This window comes from Cryptomeria japonica, chromosome 5, assembly GCF_030272615.1.
Source record: "Cryptomeria japonica chromosome 5, Sugi_1.0, whole genome shotgun sequence".
NCBI classification, from domain to species: Eukaryota; Viridiplantae; Streptophyta; class Pinopsida; order Cupressales; family Cupressaceae; genus Cryptomeria; species Cryptomeria japonica.
The window spans coordinates 773,833,684-773,846,106 of NC_081409.1; the positions used below are offsets into that span (position 1 = coordinate 773,833,684).

At 39.3% G+C, this 12,423-nt stretch overlaps 1 protein-coding gene across 6 annotated transcripts in view; it reads left to right on the forward strand.

Moving 5' to 3' along the window:
* LOC131031303 (tRNA-specific adenosine deaminase TAD3) overlaps nt 1-9,833 on the forward strand; it is a 91,118-nt gene extending 81,285 nt beyond the window's left edge. For 5 of the 6 annotated variants that reach the window (XM_059221733.1, XM_059221734.1, XM_057962389.2 and 2 more), the window contains 3 exons: nt 8,591-8,718; nt 8,852-9,044; nt 9,188-9,833. In XM_059221733.1, the coding sequence (XP_059077716.1) occupies nt 8,591-8,718; nt 8,852-9,026 (303 nt within the window). In that variant the 3' untranslated portion in view covers nt 9,027-9,044; nt 9,188-9,833. The remainder of the gene's footprint in view (nt 1-8,590; nt 8,719-8,851; nt 9,045-9,187) is intronic. The other variant, XM_059221735.1, reaches the window with a different exon arrangement.
* The last annotated feature ends 2,590 nt before the right edge of the window (nt 9,834-12,423 follow it).

Genomic DNA, 12,423 nt, shown 5'->3' on the forward strand with positions numbered 1-12,423 from the left:
CAGAATTGTGTTACTTGAAGTAACAAGGCAGTTGGCAGCATATGTGAAGGCATTCAGACACAGACATCAGAATGGAGTTCAGGTACCTATTATTTTGGGTAATTCAGTTGAGGTATGTCCTAATGTCTTAGCCATGGATGACGCAGAGAAGGAGTTAGCCTTGTATTCTTTTTCATCTTTTGCTTGGAGAAATAGTTTTGATCCACATGGACATTTAGAGGAGACAGTCGGTAGAAGATTTAGACATGAGCACCAAATTGAAGATTTTATGATGAACCTCCTAGATGATCTTGAAGTGAAACGTAAGATACATTCTAGATTGCCTTTGGATTTCATCAGGAAATGTAGGATTTACAGAGTGGCCGACCAAGCTCAGGACAATGGCAGGCACATCCAATCTTCATATGATAGAGAAAGCAAAACAATTAGTTTGAATTGGAATGAGCCCGAGGTCGTGGATTTAGATGATTTGATGGCACCAGTTTTGTCTTGTACTCGCAGATGGGTAGACGTTCAGCATCAGAAGTTGAGAGAACAAGGCATAGCTATGTCTTTTACTTTGGAAGATAAACCAGCCGAAGGTGGAGCAAGTGTTAGTGAAGGCAATCCTAATCCTAGGAATTCAGGTGAAGGTAACCTTCGATGTGCCAGTGAGGGCAATCTTCATTCGAGAGGTTCAAAGAGAAAGGAAAGATCAGAAAAGAAAGAGTCTTCCAAGAAAAAGCAAGGTGCCAACAAAGATCAAGCGCCAGGTACTTCTTCTAGACCAGAGAATAGAACAATTCGAGTAGAAGAGTCCATGGAGTCGATGGTACAGAATGACAGACAGGAGGAAGGACAGGCACAACATGTTTCGTCAGATGGATCTCTCCAAGACTATGATTTGGATAATGATAATGAAGTAACATCTCCTCCCAGACAAGAAGAAATAGTACATAAAGAAATTCAAGTTCAAGAGACAAGATCGAATATCCCAGATTGGTTGAAGGAAAGATTGACCAAGGTGATCGTAATTGAGGACGAGGACAGTGCAATTGATTTAGAGAGCCTTGTTGGACGTTCACATATGACAACAGAGAAGAAGAAGGCTACAAAGATGTCCAAGATGATTCGAGATGAGACTGGATCTAGAAAACTGCAGATAGCTACACCGGCAGCAGATAAATATGAGGGTGAGATCCTAGCAGAGGATTATGATATACAGACTTTTGAGTTAGGACCATCCACAGCAGAGCAGACTTTAGATGATGCCACCGACACATTTGAGGCATTGAAGGACAAGTTTAGAGAAGAAGTAGAAAAGAATAGAAAGCTGGAGAGAGAGGTCGGTGCATGGAGGACATATTTCAGTCACATCAATGAACCTTTGGGACGTCAGGATCCAGTTAGATCACCAGTGCAGGCATTGCCCCTTCAATCGATCAATGAAGCAGAAAGATTCAGGAACCTGGTCCAGCGTACATGTAGTTGGATGGATAGATCTCATGCAGTGGCCATAGAATTTGTTTCGAGGATGTCGAAGATCATTCATCAGGCTATCCAAGTCCTTGAGATAATCCACAGATTGATGGCAACAGTAGCTGCATTTGCCCATACCAAGGACGTTGTCATCCCTGTCTTGAAAGTAATAAGACACACATCCAGAAGAATTTTAACGCAGGAGAGGATCTTAGAGGGTGATTCTCACAGTTTGTTTCAGTGGTCAACCTTACACCATATAAAGAGTGTTCTCTTCGAGGACATCAGTGTTAGATGTGGTCAAGTTGAGGAGGTGATCAATCCGATCCAGGACAGAGTATTTGAGGTACTTCGTACCATTCTTGGCAGAAGGATCGAGGTCGAGACAGATGTGGATATACAAGAATTTGAGGATAGAATCAAGATCATCTTTCGCAAGGACGCAGATGTTACAGATGAGCAGTATGATCAGATGTATGCCACCATGCTCCTGATTGATAGAACGAAGGAACTTGAACCTACTTGGGACGCAGCTCTTCTAGATGCATTCGATCAGGTCATCCACTTAGAAGAGAGTATCAAGAATCTTCTCGAGATTCCAATCACAGAAATCGAAGGAATCGTGACAAAATTCATTGCATATGCTAAGAAAGAGAATTGGAAAGGGAATAAGATTCTAGATGAAAGGTTGTTACAGATGACATGACATCTTATTTCTCATTGGTTGATACCTCCTAGATTTTTGTGCCGAATTTAATATTTGGCTATGTATTTAATATTGTTCAGTAAAAAGGAGGTCATTTGTAACAAACCCTAATTAGGGTTTAGGTGTCATGATTTTGTCCGTTGATTTACTTTCAATCTGGACCTTTCATTGTAACTGGGGATGCTATTTATACCCCCATTTTTTATTTCATTTGGTAATAGTGAATAGTTAATAGTCGAATAGTCAGATAAGAGTGAAATAGAGAGATTAGAGTTAGAAGCAAATTTTATTTTTGTAGCAAGATTGAGTCTTGAAGAGAGAAATTCAAGCAATTGTTGTATATGATGACTTGGAAATCAATAAAATATTGAAGTTATGGTGTTTTGTTGCAAATTTCTTAAGTTATCTTCATGGTTGTTGGATGTACTTGAATCACGCTCAATCAAAATAGTTTGTTAATTTGAAAGACTAAGTGTGGGATTTGATATTTGGTAGGATTCGCAATCCAAACCACTAGCTTCTTGCTGATTGTAGGAACGCCTTGCGTGGTCGACTGGAGAACATTTTGAGTCCTTAACCTTCAAGCATTTTCGTATCTAGGATATGTACCTTCGTAGTAGTGTCCTTGGTCTTTGATGCATTGAACATCATTATTACCTTAGAAGATCGCACTAATTTCAATTGAGTTGTTATCTTATGGCAAAATTGAAGTTGGTTGAGTCTTGCCAAATCTCATTCATGCTAAGTCGTTCATAGGGTTAGGCTAGATTAGACTTCCTTAAACCCTGTCCTTTTGCTATTTTTTGAAAGCTCCTTTTAGTTTAGTAGAATCTTCGAGCCTTTGGAATCCGTAAGACGCCTTGGAGGAAACAGCAAATCACATCATACCACTAAAAAAGCTTGTCCACACGTGGAGACCCCACTAAAAGAACCTTGGAGTCCATCTAACTGATCCTTTTTGCAGATCTTCAGCAGTTAGAGACTATTTTCTCAAGAGAGGATAAGATGCCTGTCGGTATTTTATTCTGTGTATGATTGTGTACAAAATACACGTCAACAGGTAAGAACCAGGAAAGTACCCACCTGCTACTGAAGTGGAGCTGCTTAGGTCGAAACTAGGGGCAGTCCTAGTTTGATGTTGTTGGCAAGGAGGCGGATAATAACTTGCATATTCATGAAATGGAAGGGGAAAAGGGCGTTGCTCATAATATCCTTCCATGACAGTAGCATAGAGAAGGCCAAAGCCTATTTAGAAGATGTTGCAAATAAGAGTAACAGGTCTGCCCTAACCAGAGAGCTGGGCCCATACTAGCAGGGTCACCAAATTGATTGAACCACAGAGTCGCCAGGTGCTTGAAACGTGCCTCTTGAAGGATGAGTGTACTGAAGAAGGCACCAATCTTTAGCTTGACAAAGAACTTGTCCCACCTGGCGTGCCAAAAACTGTTATCACAAAAGCTTGCACCCTTGCTGAGCTATCAACTCAACAACCTCGTGAAACATGGAAACAACCCCGAAGTGTGGGACCTTGCGCAAGGGGGTTGAATCTCTGGAGAAGGCCGACTTCCTTTTCAATCCAGGTGCAGGTGTTGAACCAACTCAACACTTCAAAACTTACTCCTAAGCCTATCCTAACAACTCGCAGAAGAAAAGGGAATAGGAAAATGTTCAAAATAAAAGGAGGTGATGCACCAAGAAGAGATTGTTTCTCTCCCTACTCGAAATGACACAAAGAATCAATTGAAATACCCAGGAGATGCACAAACTTCAGTTGTATGAGTGACCCCAATGCATGTATGGAGGTTAGAATTCACTGAATGTCAAGAGGGGAGAAGGTTTCCCACAAGTCACACTCATAAATAAATTAACACAACATATATGAGAGAAGAGCCACAAAACATACACAACATGCATAAGTTGAAGGAAGGCAAGAACGATAATTTCAATTCATTCAAAGGCCAATGGCCAAACTTACAGTTGCAGAAATGCAAGATATACAAGTCTTTAAGAGAAGTGAAAGAGCATAGAATAGCTCAAGCCAGCAGGGAGAGAACCCTTTACAATGATGCTTAACAACCTTTATATAGAAAATTGGTTAGAAGAGTGATCATGAACCTTGTGTGTGCAAGGAAATGTTAGTTTGGGAGTGCAGGGAAGTGCATGCACTTGACTTTCTGTACATGCAAGCAACCTAGCCATACCCTGAAAAGGCAACCCTGAGAAGGGTGGATTGATTGACCTTCCAAAGTCAGAGCATGCAGACATGACATAAGTTACCACAACAAGCATGGTCCCGTACCTCTCTTGATGAAAATCCTACCAAAATCATTAAATGCACCTCTGTAGCTCCACAAAAGAAGGTGCACAAGTCACAAAAGTCGTCGGAGCATTTAAAGCTTTGAGTGTTGATCATGCCATCTGGAAGTGTTGCAAGCCAGAAAGAAGTTCGAGTACTTCGGAAACACAGGTTGCTGAAGTTGGGGGGACAAAGGAAGGAACTTCGGAACCTCGAGGTTTCGGAGTTTTGGGGAAGGGGAAGGAGAACTTCGGAACCTCGGGGTTCCGGAGTTCCAGGAAAGGGAAGAAGAGACTAAGCAAAAGGAAAAGGGGAGATCTAGCAAAGGAACTTTGGAATCTCGGGGTTCCGGAGTTCCAAGGAACTGAAAAAAGGCTAAGGAAGGAACTTCGGAACCTCGGGGTTCCGGAGAAGAGGGAAAGGCAACAAGGGTGGGTCTTCGGAACCTTGGGGTTTCGGAGTTCCAGAGAATAGAGAAACGGCAAGGAGGGAAAGAACTTCGGAACCTCGGGGTTTCGGAGTTCCGAAGAAGGCAAGGAAAGGGAACTTCGGAACCTCGGGGTTCCGAAGTTCCAAAGAACTGAAGGGGAGGGGGAAGGAAAGGGAGGAACTTCGGAACCTCGGGGTTCCGGAGTTCCGGAGAACAGATGATGAGGCAAAGAGAAGGAACTTCAGAACCTCGAGGTTCCGGAGTTCCGAGGAAGAGAGAAGGAGGCCTAGCAAAGGAACTTCGGAACCTCGGTGTTCCGGAGTTCCGGGGAAGAGGGAAGGAGGCTTAGGAAAGGAACTTCGGAACCTCAGGGTTCCGGAGTTCTGGGGAAGAGGGAAGGAGGCAAAGGAAAGGAACTTCGGAATCTCGGGGTTCCGGAGTTCTGGGAAAGAGGGAAGTAGGCAAAGGAAAGAAACTTCGGAACCTCGAGGTTCCGGAGTTCCAAGGAAGAGAGAAGGAGGCTTAGCAACCTGGGAACTTCGGGGGTCCAAAGTTCCGGGGTTGAGGACTAAGGGACTTCCTCCTGACAAGACAACACTTCACACTTCATAATTCCATTGCTCTTCTCCTTGATCAACTGGGGCAGCGCTGGTCCATGTATCGTATCTCTGATTGGTTCTCATTGATGGACCAAGGGTGTCATAAAATGACAACAGTTACTTTGACCTCATGGTTGGCTGGAAACTCCATTTTTAGACTTCATTTTCAACTTACCAACCATTCCATACTTAGGCGATTTGATTGAAGGGTCATTTTGGAGCGTTTTCTGAGGTTTACCATTGCTGCTATAAGTCTGAAACTCCATTGTTGCAGGCTGTCCTCAAACTAACTTCCATTTCCAGCTCCTCCACACTTGGGCGATTTCACTTGTGCACTCATTTTGACAAGTTTTGGAGACATTTGGTGAAGCTTCCATTGTTAGTATAAGTCTGGAACTCCATTTTTATTCAGACTTAAATTTTTATTACCAGCCCTATACTTACGCCCAGATTTGGCCATTTTGACCTTGGAGAGGTAAAATACATCAAAAGCAAGCATTTCATATGGCTGCAACTACTTCAAAATGCTGATTAATGTTAGTTGTAGGTTGTCTTCAGACTTTTGGGCAACCATTGTTGACTTGGAAGGTGTATTCAAACTTTGAAATTTGAAAATTAGACTTATCTACACTCCTTTCCAAGTATTTCTAGGCTTGTGGTATACTTTCGGACCCCATTTTTGACATTTTACTGAGTATACTAGGTTGTCTTCAGACTGAAACTTCATTTCCAGCCACATAGTTGTGCCTAGATGTGACCATTTCTGAGTTTTGAGGGGCAAAATAATTCAAATGCAAGCATGTGACACGACTGTGACCACTTCCAGCCATTAATATTGATCATTTTCTGAGTGTCTTTAGACTTTTTGGAGCCATTTTCAGACTTTTAGAGGGAGTATTCAGACTTGGTACACTTTGATTAGTTGCATTAGCAAATTCATTTCAAATTTTGGGAGTAGTTGCGTTAGCAAATTCTTCTTGAGAAGTGAGAAAATCTGGATTCTTTTGGAAGAATTTGGTCCAACCATCTCTGGTCTCATTTACTATCTCATTAACTCTACCCATCATTAGACCTATTTGTCGGGTTTTGCTGCTAAAGATTGTTCTATTAGCAACATCTATACACCTTTTCATTTCCTCATTATTTATAGAGCCACACATATTCAAAAGTTCAACTTATTTAATCTCTTTGTCCCTCCTTATTGCATCTAATCTCCTTGCATCTAACTTATTGTACAATGATAAGGGAATTTCCTTCAAAATCTCTACCAAAGCCTTCTTATATATGTCTAAATATAACAAGATTGCTTCTTCTATTTCATTTTGCTCATTATCATCTAAATCTTTATAAAAAATTGACACATTCTTCAAAATTCCATCTTTAGTTACCTCGAGGGACGGGGAGACGCCTAGGCGTCTTCCACGGAGACGTCTCCATGTCTCCATGTCTCCCTGGGAGACACAGAGATGTGGGGACGTCTCCACGTCCCGGTGGCGTTTGGGTGGCGGTGGCGGGACGGCGGGGGACGTCGCGCCCCCGTCCCCCCGTCCCCGAGACGTCTCTGACGGGGGGACGCGCCAAAAAAAGGGGGGGGGACGCGTCCCCGTTGAACACTGGTATTTTTCCATCCTCTGGCAATAGGGGCTTTCCCTCACAACTTAGTGACATCCTTTCTTCATACTACGAGATCATTCACCATACTCTTCCTACATAGTATAGCTTGGTGGTATTGTCAAGCAACTACAATCCTTCATCATGAGGTACGACAGTGCTCACAATTGGTCAATCACACCGCATGTCATCTTGGGGAGAGAGTACGACGAGCAATTTAATTCCAGTTTGACATCATATGTTGGCTAAATACTCCAAAATCTCTATTATTTGACTTTGTTAGCACTGCTTTTTGCCTCTTACAAAATCATGAAAACGATGTGCACCATGAAGATTTGTGTGGCTGTGAAGGTCTTATGTTGGCTTCCGGTAGTTATAACTAATGCTATCATTGCTTCAAAATTTGCTTATTTGATATGACTAGTTCTATTACTTGTTGTTTACCAATGATCATGAAAAACAAAATGAATTGAATCTGAAAATGAAACCAACCAGCAAGCTTATGTTACACATGGTATATCATTTCACAAAATAATTGTAAGCAACTTCAACACAAAATAAAATCAGGGGGATATTACATTATTTCAATAAGGCAAACTAAAAGGTAAAAACTTACCTTCATTAAAATAAATTCCCCCTCATACTATGGGGATACAGTAATTGATAAAGCAGAAAAGAGAATGAATTCTCTTGTTCAGGTGATAGAGATGTCCAAACTTCAATTTTACTCAACCAATCATTGGGGCAACTAGAGCTCAAAAAGGGGGAGATAAAGTCCTAGTGATGTTGGTTATGTGAATTGTTTTAGTGATTCACTCAATAAATTAAATACATAATTACTTTTTATTTTCAGTGAATATCTTTTTCACTCAATACTTCGAAAGTCTTGACCAGAGATATGTCCAAACCTACATTGACACTTTTACCTATCAATTACACTCCTTTGTCTGAGTCTGTCTGGCCACCGTGATTAAGACCTATTGGGAATCTTTGGTTGTACTATTTGTCGGGTCTCTTTTTCCAATTTTTCTGATTTTGGATGAGGTGTTTAAGGCAACTTTTTCTGATTTTCATGTTTAAGCTGACTGCCTGTAAATATTTCTATTTTCTCAATCCCTGATGTGATTAATGCTTTCTGGTCGTCTTTTTGTACATTAAACAGTTAAATCTGTTTCTCTGGTAACAAATTTAATTTGCTTTTCTATAAATTCCAGAAATATAAACTAATGTTTAATCAGGCCCTACATTTTTTAATTCTGAAAGCTGATATTAACGTTCTTTTATGAGTGCTCTACTATTCCTACCTGAAATCTTATGGCATCTGAAAGATGTAATTACTAAGTTGGCAACCTATTTAATCGGAATCTAAATTTTTGTTTTGTGCTTTGAGTCAGAAAAACAGGATATACTGGGCTTGCATAATTCTGCCATTTTTCAAATTAAATTGCTTTTCTGTAGAAAAGTTCGTAGTAAAAATTGTGTTGGTGCAGGAAAACACAGACGGAGCACAGGATATTCCATCAATAGAATATAAACTGCCTTTTGCATCTGAAGATATTCCACGACCTTACCTCTGCACAGGATTTGATGTTTATGTTACACGGGAACCATGTGCTATGTACGTTATTTTGGCTGCCTTTCTAAATGGAATTATAACTGTTAGGATTATTTTGGTTGCTTTGAAATATATGCTTAAAGGGGGAAAATGCATGATTTTCTTTTGATAGATGTATTCTCTTATTATGACATAGGTGTGCAATGGCTCTTGTTCATGAAAGAGTCCGTCGGGTATTCTATGCATTCTCAAATCAAAAAAATGGTGCATTAGGTAGTGCTTATAGATTGCATGGAATAAAAAGCCTTAACCATCACTATACCGTGTTTCGAATAGAAGTCCCCGACGAAATTCTAGTGGAGCTAATTTAGCGTAGTGGATATTCTGAGGTTTGTTTCCTACAAACTAATATATGCTTGCAACCTGTAATCCATTTTGAATAATCTGCTTTGCATCTTCTTGACTTTTCTTGTGAATGTTTCTCCCCATCATTTTTGTCTTTTATAACAAATTTGTTTTTCTGCACATCTAGGACATTCAAATGAAATTTATTTGCAAGTGAAATCCCTACACATGCTCTGCAAGATTTATAAGAGCTTGGGGCCAGAGACGGTAGTGGTTAGAAAAGGATTTTGACATTTGACTTCACTTCAATGCATACACATTTTGCTTTGGATTCGATCAGAATGTCAATAGAGATGGAAGAAGAAATTTCTTATGGAGTGCTCAACTGGTGGCTTTCAAATATCATGAAGACAAGTTTCGTGAAAGATGAGTTCTATTTCAAATTTTCGGCAACAATCAAGATATCACTTTGTGAACTTGCATGACATGATGTGGACAGGATACTGTACTGATTGGAAAGGACTATGAGCTTCTATTCGTCATGACACTGTCCATCAGTATGCAGGCATATAATTTTAACTAATACTGGTGGATGCCAGCATCCGGATCTTGCTCATAGGGAAATTGATAATCAGAAAATTTAAAACTTTCAAATTTTGATAGAAAGATGTTCATTTAATAAATCTTGCGTGATATTGATAAAATTTCTTATGTGGAATTAATTTGTTGCAAGAGTGAGAAGGCAGTGTTGGTACAACCTGCACAAATTTTGTAGTGTATGAAGCTTTGAGGCCTTTTAGACATGATAATTGGAATTGGTACCAATTTTTACATGCAGGTCATTTCAAGGGCTATTGGTTTATGCTGTTCTTACATCTTTATTTTGCATTTTCATATCAATTTTACATATATAATCCAGTCATCTCTTTATAGAATTATACAGAATGATGCATGTACATTACTGTTTCAAACGGGTTTCAATTTGACTCTTTTTTTCATACAATGTGGAATTACATGGTACATAACAGACATGGTACATAACAGAGTGTCTAGTACATTTTATATGATTCATTCATCAGTGAGGAGGAAACAAAAGGAAGATCGAAAAAACCTGTGTTGGCAAGTATTATAGGGGTAAGCAGGGTTGTGGAGGAATTATCCATTTGGACTACACAATCATTTCACCCTGAATTATCATTATAGATGGATTCCAATATTTTAGAAGATAGATAAAATTTTGATTAAATTGACAGATAAAATTGAAAAAAAATAATTGTGATTAAATTGCAGCAATATAAGTTTGCAATTTTTAAATTACAATTATAATTATTAAAAATAATATAATATAATGTTTGAGTTCTTGATTTTGTACAGTGTTGTATTATATATTAAGTTGTTATATCATAATTTCAAGATAACAACATAATAAGATTATAAAGCATTGATACTCTTGCACCTATGGTGATGTTTATTTAGTTTATAGTTTTAGGATAACTTTATATAAAAAATTGGTAACGATACCCTCCCATGCACATGTATCTTGTTTTGGCATTTCAAACGATACCCTCCCATGCATATCTAGAGCCCTACAAGTCATTGGATTTGGGTTAGTTCCTTTGCAAATGACCTTTTTAAGGGTTATGGGATGTTTTTGCTTGGAGTCATTGGGTTTGCACTTGATGATTATAGTGTTATTGTGATTGATGTAGTGACCATCTTGGGATATATAGGTGATATTGGTTGCCTTTTCCTTGGTTTGGTGGTTGGGGAGGCCTAGCTGAGATCTTTTGTGCCCAAAGTCAGCTCATTGGGACTTTTGGTTTAACTTACCATTCTTTTCATGGAATGGCTTGACCTCTTTGTTGTTCTTAGTCCCCATCGAGTGTGGTATGTGGGTAGGAAGTGGTGGAAAATAAAAGATTTTACACTTGTAAGATTTGCAAATTTAACATCTTTTGGCCTTCTCTCTCAAACTTGCATGGGTGGGCTTTGGAGTCTTGGAGGCGTCAAATTGATGGCATTTGTCTTTTTCCTTGTGTTAAGGGTTTATTGCAATTTTTTCTCTGGAGGACATGGAGGTAGTGCCAAATAATTGGTTGTGGATGTGTGGTGTGCACTCCCTCTTTCTCATGTTGTGGTTTCCATCTTTCAACCCTATGATCAAATCTCTTAGTATTGTACTTGTTTGGATAAGGTTGCCTTACCCCCCTCTTCAATTGTAGAAAAATACTTACTTTGATAATATTGGTAATGCTATTGGTCATTTTTTAAAGGTGGATTCTACCATGTCTAACATTGGCCACTCCACCTTTATTCATATTTTGGTGGAGATTGATATCTTCAAGCCTCTTCATAAAGAGCTAGTCTTGATGATCAAGGTTAGGTAGATGATTCAGCCATTTGATTATAAGAGGTTTTTATTCCATTGCAGGAGTTGCTTTGTTACTCAACATCTTGCTTTTGAGTGTTTGCATCCTTGGTAGGATTGTTCTTGATCATTTGGCAATGGATGTCCTTGTTTCATCCTCTTTGGTGGATGAGGCTCATGTTATAATGGATGTTCCTCTTGTGGTGGCTTCCTTAGGGATGATATTGCTTTAGTTGACCCTTGAAATGACTTAGTTTCTTTGACACTATTTGACCTCATTACTTAGGCAATTGTTAATGGGGACTCTCATTGTTGAACAATTGGAGTTTGTGTTGCATTCATCTTACGTGGATAAACCCTTTTCCTCATGGCATGGAGTGACCCAGGATGAGGTGGTGGTGGTGGATGTCTTCTCTTCATGTTCTGTTCAGTTGGAAAACGATGTATGTTAGATGATTGTTTAAATAATGAAGAGAGGTCTTTTCAATTTTTTTTTTCAAAATCCCATCCATGGGTTAGGGTATAAGGATTGCAAGGAAGATGTTAGGCATTGTCTATGTTTTCATTGGGCTCAAGTTGTGTTGTGTTTGGTGTTTTGTCTTGTGGTATATAGGTTTTATGTTCTATTTGAGCAATGTGAGGTAGCTTGGTTGAAGTTCCATTATTTTCTAGCTATTGTGTTGGTAGTTGTTTGTTGTAAAGGGTTTGGACCCCTCTCTAAAACTTATTTTGAATCATATGATAAAAAAATGTTGAGCATTATTATTTGGGGGTCTATGGTGATGTTCATTTAATTAATAAATCCAAAGAGTGGATCTACTTAGAAAGAATTGGTTGTCAATGTGAAAAATGTGTTCAAAAAATTAAATGGAACATGAGTTTAAAAACTCAAATCTAGGAGGAGCATTTTGCTATTGTAACCTATTGTCATTGCTCAAGGGGTGATAGCACAACATTCAATTGATGATGGTGGCTAGAAAAACCACATAAATCAATGGTTTCTAGTAGGTAGTAGGGGTGCAACATACTCGAGGATCCCTTATGCACTCGTATGG